The sequence below is a fragment of the Myotis davidii genome, unplaced genomic scaffold (genome assembly GCF_000327345.1).
Source record: "Myotis davidii unplaced genomic scaffold, ASM32734v1 scaffold462, whole genome shotgun sequence".
NCBI classification, from domain to species: domain Eukaryota; kingdom Metazoa; phylum Chordata; class Mammalia; order Chiroptera; family Vespertilionidae; genus Myotis; species Myotis davidii.
In genome coordinates, this window is record NW_006293237.1 from 14148 (window position 1) to 36512 (window position 22365).

The 22365-nt window shown below is 59.9% G+C and overlaps 1 protein-coding gene across 1 annotated transcript in view; it reads right to left on the minus strand.

The window, feature by feature from the left end:
* Positions 1-22365, minus strand: part of FLNA (filamin A) — a gene marked incomplete at its 5' end in the record, with an annotated part of 24462 nt that overhangs the window by 470 nt on the left and 1627 nt on the right. Inside the window, 45 exons of the mRNA XM_006766947.1 lie at positions 399-602; positions 687-905; positions 1050-1226; positions 2222-2354; positions 2895-3010; positions 3191-3328; positions 3459-3725; positions 3836-3958; positions 4059-4211; positions 4288-4491; positions 4583-4744; positions 5295-5468; positions 5653-5781; positions 5892-6032; positions 6119-6221; positions 6399-6494; positions 6613-6860; positions 9392-9415; positions 9570-9759; positions 10600-10756; positions 10843-10966; positions 11588-11758; positions 11852-12012; positions 12089-12251; positions 12333-12506; positions 12601-13198; positions 13626-13888; positions 13984-14101; positions 14562-14731; positions 14817-14907; positions 14992-15152; positions 15235-15358; positions 16295-16438; positions 16523-16636; positions 16815-17008; positions 17091-17227; positions 17331-17454; positions 17540-17677; positions 18222-18422; positions 18526-18688; positions 18777-18854; positions 19399-19517; positions 19986-20133; positions 20253-20350; positions 20467-20715. Coding sequence (XP_006767010.1) covers positions 399-602; positions 687-905; positions 1050-1226; positions 2222-2354; positions 2895-3010; positions 3191-3328; positions 3459-3725; positions 3836-3958; positions 4059-4211; positions 4288-4491; positions 4583-4744; positions 5295-5468; positions 5653-5781; positions 5892-6032; positions 6119-6221; positions 6399-6494; positions 6613-6860; positions 9392-9415; positions 9570-9759; positions 10600-10756; positions 10843-10966; positions 11588-11758; positions 11852-12012; positions 12089-12251; positions 12333-12506; positions 12601-13198; positions 13626-13888; positions 13984-14101; positions 14562-14731; positions 14817-14907; positions 14992-15152; positions 15235-15358; positions 16295-16438; positions 16523-16636; positions 16815-17008; positions 17091-17227; positions 17331-17454; positions 17540-17677; positions 18222-18422; positions 18526-18688; positions 18777-18854; positions 19399-19517; positions 19986-20133; positions 20253-20350; positions 20467-20715 — 7383 coding nt within the window. The remainder of the gene's footprint in view (positions 1-398; positions 603-686; positions 906-1049; positions 1227-2221; positions 2355-2894; positions 3011-3190; positions 3329-3458; positions 3726-3835; positions 3959-4058; positions 4212-4287; positions 4492-4582; positions 4745-5294; positions 5469-5652; positions 5782-5891; positions 6033-6118; positions 6222-6398; positions 6495-6612; positions 6861-9391; positions 9416-9569; positions 9760-10599; positions 10757-10842; positions 10967-11587; positions 11759-11851; positions 12013-12088; positions 12252-12332; positions 12507-12600; positions 13199-13625; positions 13889-13983; positions 14102-14561; positions 14732-14816; positions 14908-14991; positions 15153-15234; positions 15359-16294; positions 16439-16522; positions 16637-16814; positions 17009-17090; positions 17228-17330; positions 17455-17539; positions 17678-18221; positions 18423-18525; positions 18689-18776; positions 18855-19398; positions 19518-19985; positions 20134-20252; positions 20351-20466; positions 20716-22365) is intronic.

The window sequence follows — 22365 nt, forward strand, 5'->3', positions numbered from 1 at the left end:
ATTAAAAAATTGATTTCAGAGAGGAAGGGAGAGGAAGAGAGAAAGATAGAAACATCAATGATGAGAGAGAATCATTGATTGGCTGCCTCCTGCACTCCCCACACTAGGGATTGAGCCCACAACCTGGGCATGTGCCCTGACTGGGAATCGAACCCTGACCTCCTGGTTCATGGGTAGACATACCCACTAAGCCACACTGGCTAGGCTGACACCCCTTTCTAAAGACCTGCCAGCACCCCTGCCCCCCAGCCAGGCCAGCATAGGAAACTCCAGCTCCTTCAAGGTACTTAAGGCAGAGAGCAGGGAGGCCAAAATAGGAAGTGGCTCTAGAAGAGACGGCCATACCCTCAAAGGCATCCCCACCCCTTCAACCCACTTCCTGTGTTCCGGGCACCCACCTGCTTTGCTGCAGTCCACGGTGAAGCTGCTCTTCTGGCCCACGTAGGCCTTGCTCAGTCCCAGGCCCTTGGCCAGCACCTTGCTGGCATCAGTGGGACCTGGGCCTGGGGTGCCGTGTTGGGGGACACTGGCTGTCTTGGTCAGGGAGTCTACAAATACTGATGATGTCTCATGGAGGCTGTGGTTGCTGACGAGACGGGGGCCTGTGGGGCAGAGCAGGTGGGGCTGAGAGGTAGCCGAGGGCTAGGCACTGAGGTGGGCGCCAGCAGTCTGCTGCAGAGGCTCACCTGTGACTTTGGCCTTGAAGGGGCTGCCCCCGATGTGGTAGGGGCCACCATATTTGATGGAGATGAGGTAGCTGCCAGGTACCATGGGGGTGTAGGTGACGCGGTAGCCCTCGGGGCACTCCTGGCAATCCATCTTCACCTTGGAGGGCCCGTCGATGGTGACCGAGAGGGCACCGGCTCCCGCATTGCTTGTGTTCACGATAAATTCAGCTGGGCTCCCTGGGGACACAGGAAGTCAGGCAGAGCTGGTCTGGCTCATCCCACCCAGCCCCCCACTGCCCACCCAGCAGCATAGCTTTGTCATTCTTGTGTGCCTCCTGTTGTCACTGAGATCTTAGATGGAGGCCCTAGCAGCTGACCTACCTGTGACGCCACCTTCCAGGCCGGCTCCGTAGGCAGACACCAGCCCCGGGTCCCCTCCATGCCCAGGCTCCCCAACTCGGATCTTGAAGGGGCTTCCAGGGATGTGGGTGCCATTGAACTTGACATCAATCAGGTAGACACCATTCTCCCGTGGGATAAAACGCACAGCGTACTTATCTGAGGAGCAGAGGGGCATGCTGTGGACCCGGGTCCCTTCCCACAGACAGAGCAAGTGACATCTGTGAGGCGCGACCCTTGCCCGCCAGCCTGAGCCCAGCAGGTCCATGCAGCTCACGCCTCTTCCATGGACCATGCTGGGCACCCATAGCACAGACTTCCTAAAACCTGAGGGGTGAAGCTGTAGATGCCCAAGCAGCCTATCGGGGCTCCCTGGGAGTGAAATCTTTTACAAGCAAAACACGCACTTCACTGCCTCTTTAGAAAAGTTACCATGGCCCTAGCCGGTTTGGCTCAGTGGATAGAGCGTCAGCCCGTGGACTGAAGGGTCCTGGCTTCGATTCCAGTCAAGGGCATGTACCTCGGTTGCAGGCTCAACCCTGGCCCAGTCAGGGCACATTTGGGAGGCAACCAATCGATGCGCCTCTCCCTCTCCCTTCCACTCTCTTGAAAAATCAATGGAAAAATATCCTCAGGTGAGGATTAACAACAACAAAAAGAAAGGTTACCATGAATGCCAAGCTCCCTGCATGTTAACTGGAGCTCAGAGGCAGCAAGGAACTTGCTCGAGGCCACACAGCTGGGAAGGGGCCGGACTAGGCTGTGATACTAGCGAAACTCTACCCGGCAGCAATGCACACCCTCTCACCCTCGCCCATCCCTGGGTTGCCCAGGCCTGTCTATAGGTGCCATGCCCTGGTTAAAGGGCCATGAGCCTCTTGGCTGCACTTGCGGCCTCTCCTTCAGGAGACTGCACCGGGCCCTGCAGAAGGCCGTCTTCTTTCTAGCAGTCGTGGCTGCTGAGCCAGATGCCCAGGGGCGTGGATCACGAGTAGTGGCAGGGTCGCCTGGCTGAGGGGGCCCATGTGTGGGCCCGTCTTGGCTGCTCACAGAATCTGTACCTCCTTTCTTACTCTCAGCCGGCTGGGCAGGCCCACTCCTCCCAGCGGGGCCTGGGCAGGTGGCGGGGTGGCTGGGTAGGGACAGGGCCTCACCTTGGTCGATCTCTGTGACATAGCACTCCTCCAGGGCTCCCGAGGGGCTGTGCACCTTGGCATCGATCGCCCCCTTGGCCCCGTTCAGGCTGACTGCAAAAGAGGCTGGCTGGTTGACCTTTAACCCTGACTCCTGGAAGCACAGCAGAGGTGGTTAGATCGGGTGGTCAGGACGAGGGAGGGCAGGGCTCCAGAAGCAGGAGGCCCACAGGGTTGCACTTACCCATCTGGCGTCCAACTTGGTTTAAAGAGGGAGAGCCATTGATTCTCCAGGGGCAGCAAGCTACAGGCACACGCCCCAGCCCCCACCCCCAGGCGCATGCGCTCCACAATCACACTCCCCGGGGCAGCGTAAAGGGAGGGCGGCCCCACCCGCTGGGCAGCACTCAGCCCCTACAGGCTGTCCCTCTTTAAACCTCAGCCCTGGTGCTCAAAGGGCACGGGCTTCTGTTCAAAGCCTTTAGACCTGAGACACGAGAAAAACTCCACGTGGTGGGCAGGGATGTGTCCTGCCAACCCAAAGCGTGGGCTGCACCCGGCCAGAGCAGAGGCCCAGCGCCCCGAGCGGGGCTGGGTGGGTCACTCGACACAGGGCCGAGGCCTGCTCCGTGCACTGGCTCTGGTCTGGCCGGGCCCAGGAGCCCCAGGCGGGCGGTTTCTCTCAGTGCCTCACCTGAAGACTAGAAACAGTAAGGCGGCGGGCATCGCCAGACGGAGAAGCCACAGGCACCACGAAGGGGCTGTCGGGGATGTGCTCCTCATTGAACTTCACGGAGACCTCGTAGTCACCTGTGCAGGGAGAGACGCAGATAATGTGTCTTGGCCGCGTTCTCGCCTCCCGCCTCCCACGAACAGCCCAGTGGCCCTGGGTCAAGGTGGAGAGGGGAGCCGAGCAGGACTGTCTGCATAGATCCACCAACACCCACACTGAGGCATCGCCAACCCTCACCCCGGCCCGGCCCTCAGTACCTGGCTCCTGGACCACATAGGCCACGCCGCAGGAGCCATCCTTGCGGTCCTCAAAGGAGATCTCGGCCTTGCTGGGGCCCTCGACAGCAATGGCCAGGCCCCCAGCGCCAGCTTCCCTGGTCCAGATGCTGAATTCAGCTGTGGCAAAGCAGTGTGTCTGGTGAGTGGAGCGCATGTGCACCTCTCCTGAGGCTGCAACCCCTGACCTCAGCCCCTCCACCCCCCGCCCTACCCAGGAGAGCGAGAAGCTGGCAGGAAGCAGGCCTACCTGGCACTCCAGCCTCAGCCCTCTCGAGGCCAGGGCCTCCGGCGCGGACCTTGTGGGCTCCCCCTTCCCCTAGGGGCCCCACGGTGAACTGGAAGGGGCTCCCAGGCACGTGCTGGCCCTTGTACTTGACGCTGACCGTGTGCATGCCCATCTCGGCAGGCACAAAGCGGATGCAGTACGTGTGGTTTTCCCCTTCCACAATCTCAGCTTCATGGGTCTTGCCTGACGGGCTGGTCACCTGGGCTGTCATGTCCTGGATGCTAATTTCTGCAGGTGGGGGACAGCCTGGTGAGCAGGAGCTCCAGGCCCCAGCCTTCTGCTCGGAGTTACCAGGCTTCCCCAGTCCCCCCCAGCCCCCCGCTCCTTATAGCTCCTACCGGGGATCTTTAGGCTGAGGTCACAATGACTGCCAACATTGGCCACTGAAGGGGCCCGTCGCCTGCGTGTGATGCTCTCTTTCACTCGGCCTTCGCCTGTCACCTTCACAGAGAAGGGGCTGCCTGCAGGAGGGAAGCACAGCCCACACCCCATACAGGTTACATCCTGGCCCTGGGGTGCGATCAGGAGGGTTAGGGAGAAGTGTGTGTGCACGGCACTCACCAGGCACGTGCTGGTCAGCAAACTTAATGTTGATGATGTAGTTTCCGGGCTCTGTGGGGCAGTAGGTGACCCTGCATGTGCCATCCTCCAGGTCCTCTGTGTTGATGTCCACTTTGCTGGGGCCCTCGATGGACAGGCTGAGCCCGCCGTAGCCTGCAGAAGGGACACCCCTGAGCCAGAGAGCCAAGCACAGTGGGCTCACCCTGGCAGGCAGGCCACCATCGCTTACCAGCATCACGGGTGTCAATGATAAACTCCGCGGGCTCAAAGGTGTGGCCTTCATGGAGGCCCTGGCCCGAGACGCGCACACGGCTGGCATCCCCAATCTCCGACTGGCTGATCATCACTGGGATGGGGCTGCTGGCCACGTGCTGGCCACCCTTTTTCACATGCACTAGGTGCTCCCCCGTCTCCTTGGGCACGAAGGAGATCCCTGGGCACAGAGCGGGCTGTCAGCCAGGGAAAGGCATGCCCCCGCCCCAACCTCCCTCCTTTCCAGAAGGCCCTGCCCCTCAGCCTCTTACCCACATGGCCATTGCGCAGCCGCTTCAGCAGACAGGGCTCCTCGCGGCCCGACGGAGGCACCACTGTGGCCGTCAACAGGCTGAGGTCCGTCTCGGAGATGTTGATGGGGATGTCGGCAGCGGAGCCCACCTTCAGGTGGGACATGCGCATGGAGTCATCACCTGGCAGAAGACAGTCACTGAGTGTCCAGATGCAGAGACAGCACCCACCCTGCCACCTGCCTTTCTTTAAAAAAACAAAACTATTTAAAAAAATATTTCTTATTGATTTCAGAGAGGAAGGGACGGGGAGAGAGATAGAAACATCAATGATGAGAAAGAATCATTGATCAGCTGCCTCCTGCACTACCCCCACTGGGGATCAAGCCAGCAATCCGGGCATGTGACCTTGACCAGAATCGAACCCGGGATCTTTCAGTCTGCAGGCCAATGCTCTATCTACTGGGCCAAACCGGCTAAGGTCTAAAATATACTTTTATTGACTTCAGAAAGACGGGGAGAGGGAGAGAGAGAGAAACGTCAATGATGAGAGAGAATCACCGATCAGTTGCTTCTTGCATGTCCCACACTGCAGATTGAGCCCACAACCCAGGCATGTGCCCTGATCAGGAATCGAACCATGACCTTCTGGTTCATAGGTCGAGGCTTAACCACTGAGCCATGCCGGTCAGGCCACCTGCCTCTTCCTGTCACTCTCCCCACTGGCACCCACCTGTGACCCTGGCGGTGAAGGGGCTGCCTGGGATGTGCTGCTCGTTGTACTTGACGAGGATGCTGTAGTCGCCAGGCAGCACAGGCAGGTAGGACACACTACACGTCCCATCCTGATTGTCGGTACAGCTGATTTCTGCTTTGGATGGCCCCTCGATGGCCAGGGACAAGCCCCCTGTAGAGAATCGTGGGTGAGGGCAGGAACTATACCCGGGACAAGATGAGGGAGAGCCCCAACAGGCAAGCAGAGGCTGGGGGACAGGGCAGGGGACCCCACTCAGGAGTGTCTCTCCTGCACCCAGCTCTCCACAGGCTGAGGACAACCATGGCACAGGAAGGTCAAAACGGCTGCCACTCACCCTCTCCTGCATCCTTGGTGTTGACTGTGAAGACAGCAGGCTTGTTCACTACTCCGTGGGTGAGGCCTGGCCCGTAGGCGGTGACGTGGCCACAGTTTACGTAATCCACGTAGAACTGCAGGGGGCTTCCTGAGGCAGGAAGAGGGGCCATGTGTAATGGGGACCTTGCATTGACCCCCAAGTCCTCCCGCTGCCCCAGGCCTCTGTGAGGCGGCGGTGGCATGCTGTGAAGGGCGCACCTGGGATGTGCATGTTGTCATAGCGGATGTCCATCTCATGTAGACCAGCTTCGCTGGGGGCGTAGCGCACGGTCACCGTGCCGTCCTTGTTGTCGGTGATCGATGGCTGTGCCACTTTGCCAGAGGGCATCCGTACCTCCCCTGCAGGGCAATGTGACAGGGTCAGGGCAGCCCCTTGGCACACCCTGGCCTCTGCAGTTCCCAAGCTCCTTCCTGCTCCCACTCACCTGTGATCTCGCCCTTCTTGATGGTGAAGGGGATGACAAGGTCGAAGGGCCTCAGGCTGGTCACATCCAGCCCATTGACGCCCACCATGGGTCTCTCCGGGGCCTGCAGTGGAGACAGAGGGCTCAAGTGAGGGGCTGTAGGAGTCGAGGGAGTCCCAAGCAGGAAGATTTGGGATCCCTCCTCACATGTGCCAGAATGGGCCTCATGGGACACCCAGCTGGCCAGCCCCTCAATGTCCCCTAGAGCTAGGCGAGCCGGAGGAGGCGGGCCAGGCCATACCCAGGTCTGCTGGGCGCCCGGAGCGTAGGTGTATGGTGGGGTCAGCTGCTGAGGCCTCAATGGAGGCTGCGCGGTGGGCTGGTCCCCAGCCAAAGCCTGCAGAGCAAACACAAGAGCTGGAGACTCTGAAATCACAGAGAAATCCTTTGGTGGGGGTTGGGGGGTGTTTCAGGATGGGTCCCACCCAGACCCTTCACCCCTGGCCCTTTCTGACCGTCACTTGGAAGGGGCTGTTGGGCACGTGCTCGCCGCCAAAGCGCACACAGATGACGTATTTGCCCGGCTGCGGGGCTGTGTAGAAGATGTCAAAGGTGCCATCCTCATTCTCTACCACATCCACGTCCACCTCGGAGCCGTCGGGTGTGCACACAGTGCAGGTAACCTTGCCTTTGCCTGCAGCCTTGGTGTCCACAGTGATCACCGTTTCCTCCCCAATCTGGATGGTGGGGCCGATGCCAGCACCTAGTGGGGCAAGGCGGGTCCCCAGAGGGGGGCCAGTGCATGAGCGTGGCGTTCAGGCTGCTCCTATCCACTGCCTGCCGCCCGCCCAGGCCTTTATTGCCACCACCAAGCACAGCCAGGCCTCCCGCCCCTGACCCCCGAGCTTGGACGGTGAGTAGTTTCTCAGAAGGCAGGAAAGGTTCCCTCGAGCCACCTCAGGCCAGGGAGCCCTGTCTTGGGGGAAGCCCCCATGTGGGAAAGGCCCGACGGGTGGCACCCAGGTGTTGGGGAGGAAGGGCGGGCCTGGAGGCCCGTGAGGCCGCTGCTGCCGTTGGGGCACAAGCGTTTGCTGCCACCTCCCCTGCCAACTCAGCCTCAGCTGGTGCCGTGGACCGCGCTGAGCAATGCCAGTGCTCCGGTTGGGCGCACAGCTGCCTTTGCCCCGTGGTCTGGCCCCGGCCCCCAGTGCTGTGTGTGCACGCGGTGAGGCGGGGTCCTGCTGCAGTGTGGGGGGATGTGACATTAGCCTCCCGCCCCCACCCAGGCCTGAAGGGGAAATGAGAATTTCCTGACAACTGAGAATGCTCGCTCAACCGAAGGCTCGAGGTGAGGGGTAGCTGGGCACAGCCCAGAGCAGGCAGGGAGCTGGGAGCAGGGAAGCAGGGAGCAGCGGGGTTAGCGCCCTAGCAGCACAGCGCACAGGCAGCGGCAGCACCCGGAGGGAGGGGGACAGGAGGCCCAAGCCACAGCCACCGCCTCTAGGTTGCAAGGGCAGAGCAGCTGAGCAGCCTCCAGGGCCCCAGAGTGCCTGAGGAAAGGGGAGGGACAGTGACGTTACGACCTGCGCTTAGCCGTGGAGGCTCAGGGGGTGGTGGGGCTGTGAGGCCTCAAAGTAACAGGCAGGCTGGCCCTGGCCAGGGAAGCCCCCAGGAGCATGGAACCTGCTCCAGGGCTGCGTTCAAGGGGTTCCCCAGCCAGCCTGCCACTGAGCTCCCCTGTGGTCGAGGGCTCAGGCTGCCCTAGGCTCTCTGCTGGCCTTCCGCAGCTCTCCCGAGGTCCAGGCCTGGCCACTTGCTGCCCACTCTGCCCTGGAAGGCCTCACCTCATACCCATCCAACACCCATTCTCCCCAACTGAGAACTGAACCCACCATCTAGTTCATGGTTTGGGCCCCAACCTCAGTTACCCTCGAATCCCCACTTTTCCCACCCAGCCCATCAGCCAGTCTTGGCTGCTCCATCTTCAAAGTACACCTCCCAACTTGGCACCCCCCTCACGCCCCATGGCCATAAGCCTAGCCCAAGCCACCCTTCTGGCTGATCTAAAAGTAACTTCAGCCCGGCCGGTGTGGCTCAGTGGTTGAGCATAAACCTATGAACCAGGAGGTCACGGTTCGATTTCCGGTCAGGGCACATGCCCAGGTTGCGGGCTCAATCCCCAGTAGGGGCCATGGAGGAGGCAACCGATCAATGATTCTCTCTCATCATAGATGTTTCTATCTCTCCATCTCCCTTCCTCTCTGAAATCTATAATAAAAATAAATAAAAATAAAAGTAACTTCAGCTCCCCAATTGGGCTCACTATCTCTGTTCTGCACACAGTGGCCAGGTAAACTGAGGCCACTCCCTCAACCATGGCTTGACCCTGCCTCTGGTCCCCAAGGCCTCGTCCCCCTGCCCTAGGCATACATGCCTATCATCTCAGATCCCAGGGCCTGCTGTATTTGGCAGATGAACCCTGCTGCAAAGCCCAAGCCACCCTAACTCGTGCTGGCTGCCTCGCCCAAGCTCCAGGCCTGCAGCCCTCAGAGCCTCGTAAGTAGCAATCGCCTCTTATTGATGTCCTTGCCTAGGGCTGGCTCTCCCCTGCCACACCTGCTTGGGGACCCTCTGAATAACGTCACTGCTGGGGGGACAAGGGTAGGAAAGGAGGCGGGGAGGGCGGATAGGCCACCGAGTGCACTTTGGGGCTCTGAGGCTGGGCCAGGCCCCGCCATGCTGGCCGCCCAAGCAGTCAACGCTGGTGCTACTGCACTACCAGCGAGCCCCACCCGCTCATGCAGGCTGCGCCTCCCCCGGCCCGGGACGCGAGGCCCCTGGGAGGTGGGGATGAGGGTCTGTGGATCTGGCCAGGGCTGGGGACTCTCGCCTGTCGGGGGAGACCCCTTGTCCCCTTAGCCCATGCAGGAGCCCTTGACATGGAAGGAGGGAGCAAGAAGGAAGGGCCTGCTGCCCGCCTCCTGGGCTTTCCTGGGGTGCCAAGATCCCCAGACCCCAGAGCCCCATTGGGGTGCCTCTCAGGATGCACCTCACCCCAAAGCTCTCAGCTGCAACCCAACTTCTCAGATGGGGAAACAGAGGCCCAGAGAGGGGACGGGCCAGAGTGCTCATGCTCAGCTCCAGAGGCCTCCCTGGGCCCTAACCCTCCGGCCCCCCCCTCTGTCCCTGCCAAGAGCTGCAGCTGGAACTGTCCTGGGAATCAGCACGGAAGAGGAAAGGAAGCTGCCCTCTGGGCAGGAGGGGCATTGGGAGTGGCCCCGGCAAGCAGCTTACCTAGCCCGTGACCTCCGATTGACACTGAGGTGAGAGGGCAGAGAGCAAGGAGAAAGGTCAGGTGAGTCACTCAGGGGGCGGCCCCCACTCCCACACGCTGCCCCAAGCAGCGAGCCCTTGCACACAGGCACACCCAAGCCCCGTGCTGAGCGCCGTGGCCGATGGCGGGCGGGCTCACCTGTGACCGTGCACTTGCTGGCATCCCCGGTGGGGACGGCGCGAACACGGTACGGGGAGAAGGGGATCTCATCACCGCCATACTTGATAAGGATAGTGTAGCGGCCCGTTACATCTGGCACATAGGCCACCGTGTACGTGCCATCGTGGTTGTCTTGGATATGCGTCTTCTTGGGCTTGCCTTCAGGGTCCTGTGTGGCAAAGCACAGGGGACGGAGGTGGTTGGCATAAGCCTACCCAGCTCAGGATCACCTCTGGTTCTCTCTTTTTCTAAAATATATATTTTTATTGATTTCAGAGAGAGGAAGGGAGAGGGAGAGAGAGAGAGAAACATCAATGATGAGAGAGAATCATGGATCGGTTGCCTCCTGCACGCCCCACACTGGGGATCAAGCTTGCAACCTGGGCATGTGCGCCAACCAAGAATAGAACCATGGCCTCCTGGTTCATAGGTTGATGCTCAACCACTGAGCCATACCAGCCGGGCTCAGGTTCTCTTAAAGGAGCCAGCGTCAAGTCTGCTGCTGCAGGAACAGCGGCCAAGTCACTCAGCCATCATGGCCCAAAATAGCTGCCTGCATCCAGCATTGTCCTTTACTTCCCCACTGGCAAGGGCCAGAAGAGAGGTTCCCAAATGCCCAAAGCTCCTGCCCCCCATGACAACAGGCAGGGCCAGGGTCCTTGGCACCCATTCTGCTTTATCCCCATGAGCACCCCTCGGCTCCCATCCTCCACCCCAGGGCCTGCCCAGCACTAGTGTCACAAGTGGGTTGAGGAACTAAGGGCTTTGGTAACATGCTCAAAGTGAGGCATGAGCTAGTGTATGGGTGGGGAAGCCTGTGCTTGTACCATCTTCCTACACACAGGAGACCTGCCCTGGCTGGCATCACTCCCTGGGGAGACCTCAAGTACCCCAGCTGCATGCTCTATTCTGCACACGGCTCCAGCCTGGGCTCCCCACCTTCCCTGGCCTTCCCTGTGCCCAGAGTGGCACCCAGCAGGGCCAGGAGCTGCCCAGGCCGCCAGCTCACCGTGATCTGGACAGCCAGCAGGCCTTCCCCTGCGTCCTTCGCATCAATGGTGAACTCCACAGGCAGGCTGGCGGGCACACCGGTGGTGTTGAGCCCAGGGCCGCTGGCTTTCACCTTGCTGGCGTCGTGCGTAGGCAGCACCTTGACCTTGAAGGGGCTGTTTGTTGGGCCAGGGGTGAGTGGTTAGGAAGGCTCTTGATGCCCAGCCTGCCACCCCCAGCCTGGCAGTGAGCTGCCGCTTACCTGCGGGGCACTTCCTCTTCCCCGTACATCACGGAGATGCTGTAGGGCCCCTCCCGGCTGGGCACGTAGTTAACGGTCTGGGTGCCGTCAGCGTTGTCTACCACATCCACTGGCTCTACCAGGCCTGGCCCCAGTCCCAAAGACAGAGCCTCAGCCAGTCTCCTGAGCCCTCAGCCCCGCCACCCGGGATGTCAGGGGCTCAGCTATGCACCCAGCCCCCACTCCAGGCCTACACCTCATTTTGCCCTCATCTGCCCATCCCAGGAATGGCCCTGCGCCCTGTGACACCAGAAACTACTCTGGGTGCCAGCTTGGACCCTGGCCCTTTGTCCCTGCTGCCACATCTGTTCAGCGTCTATTCTACCTCCATCTGCTCCCATCACCCAAGGCTCCTCTATCAACGGCTGGTGCACCTGCTCCAGCCTCTTGGGCAAGGCCTCTGCTCTCTTCCCCCCACCCCTCAAAGAGGATCATGCCTCCCAACCTCTTGCTTTTTTAAAAAATATATTTTTTATAGATTTCAGAGAGGAAGGGAGATGGAGAGAGAGACAGAAACATCAATGATGAGAGAGAATCATTGATCAGCTGCCTCCTGCATGCCTCACACTGGGGATTCAGCCCGCACACGAGCATGTGCCCCTGACAAGGAATCGAACTGTGACCTCCTGGTTCATGGGTCAGCATTCAACCACTGAGCCACACTGGCTGGACCCAACCTCCTGCTCTTAAGCGTGTGGACACTCACCTTTGGGTCCCTGCACTTTGACCTGTAGTGGGGCCACACCGGCCTTGCTCGTGTCCACCTGGAAGGACTGAGGCAGATTGGCACGGACCATCCCTGGGCTCAGGCCAGGTCCAGAGCACTTGACCTTGGTTGCGTCTGTCACATCATGCACAGGGACCTTGAAAGGACTGCCTGGGTTGGGGGCAGAGGGATGGATTATGTGTGAGACAGGGTGGAGGGCAAGCGGGTGGCTCCAGCTCAGTCCTAGCCGACCTGCCTCCTCACCTGGTACTTGGTGGCCGCCGTAGGTGACATTAAGGCTGTAGGTGCCAGCCTCATAGGGGATGTACTCAACCGAGCAGCTGCCATCTTTGTTATCCATGCAGGACATCTTGGCCTCAGAGGGGCCCTCTACAGCCAGGCCCAGGCCCCCTGTGCCAGCTCCCCTAGTCCAGACAGACAGCCAGTTAGTCCTGGAGTTTCAAGGCCCATCACGCCCCTGCCTCCTGGGCACTTCCTCACCTCGTCTCCACGGTGAACTTGTTGGGCTTGTTGGTGGTGCCACTTTGGATGCCTGGTCCGTGGACGCGCACTCGGGAAGGGTCGCAGCCCTCGGTCACGGGCACCTGGAAGGGGCTGCTGGGCACAGGGCTGCCATCGTAGGTCACGTCCACAGAGTGAAGTCCTGGAGGTCGGCAGGCTGGATGAGGAGGAGCCCGGGCCACCCCACGCATGCCCCACAGCCCTGGGGAGCCCTGGCACATACCCTCCTCATAAGGTGTGTACTCCACTTTGTACGTGCCGTCACCACAGTCCTGCACGTAGGTCTCGGTCAGGTTGCCTGAGGGGTTAGCCACGCGGGCCTTGACATGCGGCCCTCCAGTTTTCGTCAGAGCCCGGGCATCCACACTGAACTCAGTGGTGGCCTCTCGGAAGACGCCTGTAGGGGGGCAATGAGGAGTAGGCATGGGCTCTGGGGGCTCTGGGGACCCTAGATGCCCCCAGCCCCCTTGTCTCGCAGTGTGGCCTCTCACCTTGGCCGTCAATGCCAGGCCCGTAGCACTGGACACCGGAAGTGTCTACCGCGGGCTCCACCTGCAGCTTACTGGGGAAGTTGGGCACAGGCTGGCCACCGTATTTGATGGTGACGGTGTAGGAGCCAGGGCAAAGAGGGATGTAGGTGATGGTGTGTGTGCCGTCACCGTGGTCTTGTATGTGCACCTCGGCAGGCAATCCGGCCTCGGAGCAGATCTCAATGGTCAGCTCTGCACTGCCCGCGCTTGAGCAGTCCACATGGAACTGGCCTGCCTCCCCAGCCGTGGCACGCTCCAGCCCAGGGCCGGAGCACTTGACCTTGGATGCGTCAAAACAGGGCACCACATGGGCCTTGAATGGGGAGCCGGGGATGTGAGTATCGGCGAAGAGGATGTTGATGTTGTAGTCTCCGGGCTCGGTGGGCACGTAGGACACGGAGCAGGTGCCATCTCCATTGTCCAGGCACTCGAGCTGCGCCTCGCAGGGCCCCCCCACGGTCAGGCCCAAGCCGCCAGTGCCGGCGCCCTTGGTGTCGATGGTGAAGCGGGCAGGGGAGCCTGCGCTGCCGCCCTGCAGCCCTGGCCCAAACGCCTTCACCTGAGGAGAGATGGGCAGGTCAAGAGCTGAAACCACACCACCTCCCTGACCCTTGACCCCTGGCCCCCACTTCAATCTATTTTTTTAATTTAATTTCTAAAAAATATATATATATTTTTATTTCAGAGAGGAAGGGAGAGGGAGAAACATCAATGATGAGAGAGAATCATTGATTGGCTGCTTCCTGCACGCCCCACACTAGGGATCGAGCCCACAACCCAGGCACATGTCCTGACTGGGAATTGAACCTGGGACCCTTTAGTCCACAGGCCAACGCTCTATCCATTGAGTCAAACCAGCGAGGACAATCTACTTCCTCTTGTTCTGGCTTCCCTCCCCTATGAGACAGGGGCATAAGCAGGCCTCAGCCTGATAAAGGGTAAGGGCATGTCTGGAAAAGACAGGGTGGCCCCCATACCTCAGTTACCTTACTAGGCTTTGTGGGAGGCACGGCTTCCATAGGAAAGGGGCTTCCAGGCACAGGCACACCGTCGTAAGTCACCTCAACCTCGTAGGACCCCTCCTCACGGGGCACAAAGCGCACGACACTGTTGTCAGCCCCTAGGCCGGGCTCCACCTTGCAGGGCACTGATGCGCCGGACGGGCCCACGATCTTAGATGCCACTTTGCCTTGGCCACCAGCACCCTTTGACTTGACTGTGAACTCCTGGTCTTTGCCAACATCCACCTCTATTAAGATGACAGAAGAAGGGAAAGGACTGTGACACAGCCCGGGCAGCTCCTGGGCCATCTCGGTAACCACGACAAGGGCTCCAACTACTTACTCTCTCCCAGGCCGGACACCTTGATCTTGCTGAGGTCCAAGCTTGGAGACACCCCCACGGAGAAGGGGCTCTTAGGAATAGGATCCCCTCCGTAAGTGACATTGACGCCCACTGGGCCCTGGGAGGGGTACAGAAGGGTAGAGTCATAGGTCATGACCCTGGTTTCCTGGCCTGCAGCTTTCCCAGTTAGGAATTGGGGGCTGGTCAGAGACACTGGCTGTCCTCTTATGTTTATTGATTTCAGAGAGGAAGGGAGAGGGAGAAATAGAAACATCAATGATGAGAGAATCATTGATCAGCTGCCTCCTGCACGCCCCACATTGGGGATTGAGCCCACAACCTGGGCATGTGCCCTGACCAGGAATCAAACCATGACTTCCTGGTTCATAGGTCAGCCAACTAGCCAGCCAACTGGCTCTCCTCTCCCGCCCCTGGCCTTCATGCCCACTGTCTCCCAGGTGGGAAATGGCAGTGAGTGGGAAGCCTCCTGGAGCAGCCCACCCAGCCCACCGTTCAAGGAGGACCACAGGCATGATGGGTGTAGAAGAGGTGCAGGCTGCAGAGGTTAAGGGCGCTACCTGCTGTACAGGAGTGTACTTGACCGTGTAGGTATTATCATGGTGGTCGATGATGTCCACATCACGCACTGCATCCCCCTTGGCCGTTCCCGAGAACTGGACATCCAGTTTGCCCTTGCCAGCGGCTTTGGCATTGACCGTGAAGTGGGTGGGTTTGCCAAGCTCAACACCTGAGGAGACACGGCGGCCATTAGGGGCACGTTGACTCAATCCCCCTTGAGGTCCCCGATCTCTCCAGAGGGTGGTCACCCTCACCTGTACGGCTGAGGCCAGGGCCCTCTGCCTTCACCTTGCTGGCATCATGGGAGGGTTCCACCTTGACCCGGATGGGGCTGGTAGGCGTAGCCTGCAATGGTGGGAAGAGCAGACTAAGAGGAGAACAGCGCTCCAATGCCCAGCAGTGTTGGGGGCGGGAAGCAGCAACACCTACCTGGTCAGCAAAGAGGACCATGATGGTGTAGCTGCCAGCCCCACGTGGTGTGTACTTGACCGTGAAGGTGTCATTGTCATTGCGAATGATGTCAAAATCGATGTCGGCCTCAGCCGGGCCCACCACACCAGGGGCACACTTAATGCCAATGCTGACATCGCCTGCAGCAGGGGAGGGAGTGGAGGCTGGGACCTCATGCAGATGCCTCACCCACATGTCCACCCACCTGAGGCAGAGCCTTACCCTGGCCGGCCTCCGTGCAGTCCACGGTGAAGTAGGTGGGCTCATGAGCCTTGAGCCCTGTCTTGGCCACTCCTGGGCCGTACACCTTGACCTTGTTTGGGTGGCTGCCAGCTCCCACGTTCACCTGCACAGGACAAGGTAAGGGCAAGGGTATTACCAGCCTTCATCCACTGCTGGCTGTTACGCAAAATGGTGCAACCACCTTAGGAAGTGGTCTTGTGGTGCCTTAAGTGATTAACCATAAAATGACCATATGACTCTGTAATCCCGCTCTTATGCCTCTATCTACCCAGAGAAAAGAGATCACTCGTCTGCATACTTGCACCCAAATGTTCATAGTGGCACTACTCACAACAGCCAAAAGGGAGAACATAACAAAGGCCCATCAACAAATAACTGGATAAATATAATGTGGTCTAATCCATACAATGGACTATCATTCAGCCATGAAAGGGCAGGAAGTACCAATTCATGCTGCAATGGTAGAACCACAATGAAAACATTATGTTGAGTGAAAGCATTCAGACACAAAAGGCTAGACATTGCATGGTTCCATTGCTAGCAAATGTCTAGAACAGGCAGAAAGCAGAATAGTGGTTGCTCAGGGTTGGGGGAGGGGGATTTTTGGGGGGTAGAGGAGCGTTTGTTTGGGATGATGAAAACTATCTAGTCTTGCCTGGCCGGTGTGGCTCAGAGGTTGCGCATTGGTCACAGTTGGATCCCTGGTCAGGGCACATGCCTGGGATGTGGGCTCAATCCCCAGTAGGGGGTGTACAGGAAGCAGCCAATCAATGATTCTGTCATCATTGATGTTTCAATCTCTCCCTCTCCCTTCTCTGAAATCAGTTAAAAAAAAACCCACACAAAACCCTACCTAGTCTTCAATTGTGTTATCCATCGCACAACTCTGAATGGACTCAAGACTACCAAGCTATACAGTTGGAATGGATGAGCTGTCTGGGATTCACGTTTGATCTAAGAGCTATAGATAAACACGGGATAGGTGCCCTAGGAAGATGTGATGAAGGGCTATCGAAGGCCCGTGGGAGGGCCAGCTCACCCGGAAGGGGCTGTTAGGGATGCTGACACCTCCCCAGGACACCATGGCTGTGTGCTTCACGGGCTTCCTGGGCACGTAGGAACAGCTGTACGTGCCATTGCCATTGTCCTTGACTGATGCCTCCACAGGGCAGCCCTCGTTGTCCTGGAAAATAGGTGGCCAAATGGTCAGTACTCAGATCTGGGCAGTTGCCCACCCCCACCTCTGTGCCATGGGTGGGCACCCCACCTGCACTTGAACCCGGAGAGGGGCCTTCCCGCCGAGCTTAGCATCCACTGTGAACTCCGCTGGCTTGTTTACGGCCACGCCCGTCTTCTCCAATCCAGGGCCACGCGCCTTCACCTGATGGGAAGCCACCCAGATCTCAGGGGACCAAATGCAGGCCACCAAGGAAATAGGGTGGCAGGGAAAACACCGCTGATGACAGCAGCCCAGGGCCTGGAACACCAACCACTCAGCCCAGCCCCCAAGTGGAGGCAAAAGGGGGCCAAGACCCGGGCCAGTGGCACATGCGCATTACCCTGTCTGGGTGGAAGTCCTGCGGCGCCTCCCGGATGTCAGCCATGAAGGGGCTGAGGCGGATGTCCTCACTGTTGCACAGCACGTGCACAGCATACTCGCCAGCTTCCTGGGGCCAGTAGCGCACATCACAGGAGCCATCGCCCTTGTCATCACATTCAATCTTGGCCTGCGATGGGCCCTCCACGGAGAAGCCTGTCAACAGCCACCAACTCTATCAGTGCCCTGGAGCCTGGCAGGGAGCCCCCGGTTGCCCACACTGTAGCCTCCAACTCACCGAGGGTGCCTACGTCATCCCCGATGGCCTCCACCACGAAGTCCGCTGACTTGCCAACGACACCACCCTCCAGGCCGGGCCCCCAGGCCCGCACCTTCTGATTGCCACACTCCGTGCCCACCTTCACCTCGAAGGGACTGTAGAGAAAGAGCCACACAGGGGTGTGTGCTGAGGGGCACCGCCCTGAGCAGGGTGGGGGGTTACACTACATTGGTCCTGAGCACTGGGTTGGGGCCTCACCTGCGCCCGATGTTCTGGCCGCCCCACGTGATGGTGACGGTGTATGTGCCAGGCACCGTGGGGTAATACTCGAAGCCGTAAACACCATCCCCCAGGTCCTTCTGTTTTACACGCTCCTCACCCTCTGCCAGAAACAAAGGAGGGCCTCAGGCCTGCCCAGCAGCACCCCTGGGGCGGCCACTGCCCACCTCAGCTGCAGGCTGACTTACTTGGACCTTTCACGATGACCTTGAGCTCCCCACTGCCTGCGCCCTTCGTGTACACCTTGAAGTCGGCAGTCTCCTTCACCCGCACGCCTTTGGGCTGGAGGCCCCGGCCAACAGCACGGCAGGCACTCGGGTTACAAGCTGTGGGCAGAGGGCTCGTGAAGCCACTGGGGCTGGCACCGGGTGACCCCTCCCTTGCTTCCTCCCACAGGGCTGGGCCATCAGGATGAGGGTGGGGACCCTCACAATTGGCCCCAGGAGATAGGGAGGGACATGCCAGGACGAAATGAAAGGGACCCCGACCCCAGGACCTGTGGGCCAGACCAGGATGTGATGGCCTCCTCCCACCTGCTCCACACCAGCTCCCTGGCCCCACCCAGCCCGCCCCTCCCAAAGCAAGACAGATCCAAGTACCGTTGACCCTGTGGGCAGAGCAGAGAGCAGCAGGATTCTAGACAGCTCGAGCAAGTTCTTCCGAAGGTGAAAGCGTGAAGAGAAAGAGAGATGGAAAGGGCGAGAGGAACAGGAAGAAGGGCCCCAGTGGGGGAGGAAAGAGAGCTCACCCCGACAGTGGAAGCAGAGACCCCGGGTGCCAGGGTGGGGAGGGCTGGAGTGGGACCCTCCAACCGACCGTCCCATGGGAGGCCCCAGCAATGGGGGACGTAGGTGGCCGGGACCAGCCTACCTTGGCCAATAGTAACAGTGTAGGGGCTTCGAGGGATAGGCACGCCAGCGAAGGTGACGTGCACAGTGTGGACACCCTCCATGGTGGGCTGGTAGCTGCAGCGATAGGTGCTGTCGCCCCTGGCCTCCAGCTGCGGCTCCACAGTGCCCTTCTGTCCGGTAGGGTCCTGGATCGTGACCTCTACATCCCCTGAGCCAGCTCCTGCCACAAAGTACCAGCTTAGCTCCCAGACCGTCCAGGCTGCGCCCAGACCCCAGCAACACTCCGCCACCCCAGAACCGCCTGCTCAGCAGCCTCCTCTCACCTGCTGTGAAGATCTCAAAGTAGGTGGTCTTGTTGGCGATGTTGCCGCTGGGCTCCAGGCCGGGGCCCTGAGCAGTCACCTTGCTGGCATCGCCCTGGGACTTGTCCACATACACCTCAAAGGGGCTCTTGGCGATATGCTGGCCAGCAAAGAGCACGGTGACCTGTTTCCGGGAGGGGCAGGCTGTGAGAGGGTCGGGGTCCCACAGCCACTGTCCCTGCCACCAGCCTCCCCACAGGCTGAGGGCTCACCTTGTGAGTCCCCGTCACCTCGGGGACATACCAGACAGAGAAGGTACGGTTCTTGTCGTTATTGGCAGTCACTTTGGCCTGTGGTAACAAGGAGCCCATGAGCCTTTGCTAAGACCAGCCCCTTTATTTTTTTAAATATACTTTTACTGATTCCAGAGAGAGGAAAGGACAGGGAGAGAAAAATAGAAACATCAGGGATGAGAGAGAATCATTGGTTGGCTGCTTCCTGCACGCCCCACCCTGGGGACCAAGCCCGCAATCCGAGCATGTGCCCTGACCGGGAATCGAACCATGATCTCCTGGTTCATAGGTCAATGCTCAACCAGTGAGCCACGCTGGCTGGCCAAGCAAGAGCAGCCCTGCTATTTATTGATTTTTTACAGAGAGGAAGGAAGAGGGATAGAAACATCGATGAAAGAGAAACATCGATCAGCTGGCTCCTGCACATCCTCCACTGGGGATGTGCCCGCAACCCAGGTACATGCCCTTGACCGGAATTGAACCCGGGACCCTTCAGTCCTCAGGCCGACGCTCTATCCACTGGGCAAAACGGGTCAGGGCAAGAGCAGCCCGTTTAAGTGGAGGCACTGCAGTGCCCCGCCCAGCCTGAAGGTGGCCCTACCTCCTCTTGGTGTCCAGCTGGGTCCTCCACGTACACCAGCACCTCTCCCTGGCCGGCACTTCTGGTCTCCACAGTAAACTCTGCCCGCTTCTTCACCATGTTGCCTGTGGGCTCGATGCCTGCCAAGGGAGGAGAAAGGCATGGCTGGCTGCTAGGGCCGTGCATGGCCTTCCCCCTCCCCCATCATCCTTCAGTAGCATCTCCTTCTGCAGCTCAGCCCCCTCCCCGCCGTCCCAGTGCAACACTCAGAACTGGCTGAGTCAGTTCAGCGTGAATGCCGGTGCATGGAGCCTGGCCTTGGGCCCCAGCTGTACCTTCACTGTGAGACAGGCCTGGGCCTGTTTTCTGGAACTCTCACTTGGATTTGCCTGGGCCCTTGCTCCTGCGTGATGCCCTGGCCGGGTTTGGTCTCCACTTACAGGAAAGCGGCTGGGTGCTCCCTCCTTGAACAGGGCCCACTTGGGTTGACGGCTAGTCACAAGTGGCCAGTTTGGACCAGCTCCGACTCATGCCTGTCTGACTCTCAGGGGGCGTTTGAGAACCTAGCTGCCATGTCCCTGAAGATCCCCAGGCCCCGTCTCCCTCACCTGGCCCGTAGGCTCGGGCTTTCTTTGGGTTCAGTTTGGGTCTCAGGGGAGCCCCTGGCTTCAGCTTGGCCTTGGGGAACTGGGACAGGTAGGTCATGACGGAGTGTTCATCCACATTGGGGTCCACGATCTCCTCGGGGGTGATCACCTGTCACAGTCAAAAGACAAGAGCCATTTGGCCTTCAGGCCTCGGGTTCCAGGGATAGGACCCCACTCCCCCTGGGACTTGGTCCCTGGACAGCCCTGGACGTCCAGGCAGAGTTGTACCTGAGGGATGCCCAGCCAGTCATCGGCCTGCTGCATGGCTTCCCGCGCATTGTTCACAGGCTTGCTGGCGTCCCAGGAATCCCAGTCAGGACACAGGCCTGCGGAACAAAGATGACTGAGTCTGGGGTCCGCCGGACTCCCCTGCAGGACATATCCACTGTCTTACTCACAGCCCCAGCCCCAGCCCCGCGCCTCCCACTCCCACGCTCCTTACCCGGGGCGCAGCTATCAACAAGGGCGCCTAGGGCTCTGCCACTCTGCCAGTCCCGACTGAAGTTGGTGATGGGCAGCTGCGGCAGCTTGTTCTGGATCCAGCCCAGGAGCCTCTGCTTGGGCGTTTGCTTCTTAGCTTCTTCATCCTCCTCCTCATCCCACATGGGCATGGAGATGGAGTAGTGCAGGATCAGGGTCCAGATGAGGCCCAAGATCAGCTTCAGGTTCCCATCCACGATGGCCTTGCTGTCTGTGAGGGAAAAGAGTGACAGTGTTGGACAGCAGGGGGCCCACCCAAGTGCCCCTGTGCACGCGTGCACACACGGGCTTGCGTGTGGTGAGGGTACACACACAGGGTGTCAGGTGGCTCCCAGGCAGTGGAGAGCATGGCAGCACAGGGAACCCCATGGAGGGAGAAGCCCCCGGAGGGGGTGTAGGTGGTTTCAGAGGGAAGGAAACTTTTGGGGGGAAATGAGTGTAGTTAGGGGGTGTTGCGGGAAGCCCTGGGGGACAAGAGGAAGGACTGACGACAGCAGCAGGCTGCAGACAGGGCCAGGGGCGGGGCCCTGGAGTGAGCAGGATGAGTGCTCTGTAGCAACGCAAGGAGGGGCCCATCACTCATCTCCACGGGTTTCCAGGCAACAAGCAGTAGGAACAGCGCAGCCCTAGTGGGCCTGGATGCCAGGGCCCCTGACCGGGGCTGAGGAAGGGGAAGAGGAAGGCTGGTGGGTGGGGCAGTTGGGAAATACAACTGCTTCCCCAAGGTGGGTGGCAGGAGGCAAGGGAAGTAGAGGTGTTGGGCAAGGCCTGAGTTTGGCAAGGCCCCCCTCTTGGGGTGGAGGGTGCAAGCCCCACCCTGCACTTCCTTAGTGTCCCCCACCCCCCGCAGGACCAAGCTGAGTGTCAGGCAAGGTCGTGGCACAGGGGAGGGGTCAGGAGCCCAATGGCAATGGGCCATGACTCACTGGGGCCCAGCAGGAGGATGAGCAGGGCACATTCTGGGGGCCCCCTCACCCAGCCCGAGGAGGAGGGCAGAGCCACTGAGGCTGGGTTGGACGCCCAGGACCCAGCTTGAGAACTGGGGTAGCAGAGGCCATGGGTGGGGTCCCTGATCCCGCTGCCTCAGCAGAGCCCAACCGGCTGCTGCCTGCCCTCCTTGCCACCTAACGGGCTGCTGGGCTGTGGGCGGGCGGCCACCAAGCTAACCACAGGGGAAGTGGTTAGGGCGGGCACCCTGCACCCTGTCACCATGGGAACCCCTCTGGGCTGTGGGACCCACCCAAGGCCCTTGTGGGTCTTGGCTTCAAGGGGTGAGGGGCTGGGAGTGGGGCCCAGAGAAAGGCCAAGCTTTCTAAGAGCTCATCTTTGAAATCCCTGCTGTCTCCAACCTACCCAACCCCCAACCAAGAGAAAATACTTGTCTAGTGAGTCAACTTGGGGGTGGGGAGAAGGGAATGGATGCCACCAAAGGGTAATCAATGGCGGGTGGCCTCTGAGTCCAGTAGGCAGCACCCTGAGGACCAGCTGAGCCGCTCAGAGCAGAGTGGCCTCTCTGTCCCCAGACTGAGATTGGTCAGAGTCCTGCACCACTGGCTTGCACTGTCCCCAAATGGTGGGAAAGTGGAGAGGGGCCTTCAGGCTAGCAGTGACTGAAAGAGTCAGAGAAGACCAAATGCACAGGACCAGCCAGGGCTTCCCACGAGGCCCCCATCCCCAGAGTCCTGGGTCCAGCAGAAGAGCCCTAATGAGGCCTGAGGCCCACTGTGACCCAGGAGGGGACACACAAGGCCAAGCTCATCAGCCCTGGTGGGTCAGGCTGGGCCCGCCCCCTGGTCCATAGGAGGCAGGCCTAGGCCCTCCCCATCCCCCTCAGAAAAGAGAGAGGGAAGGGCCCGGCTTC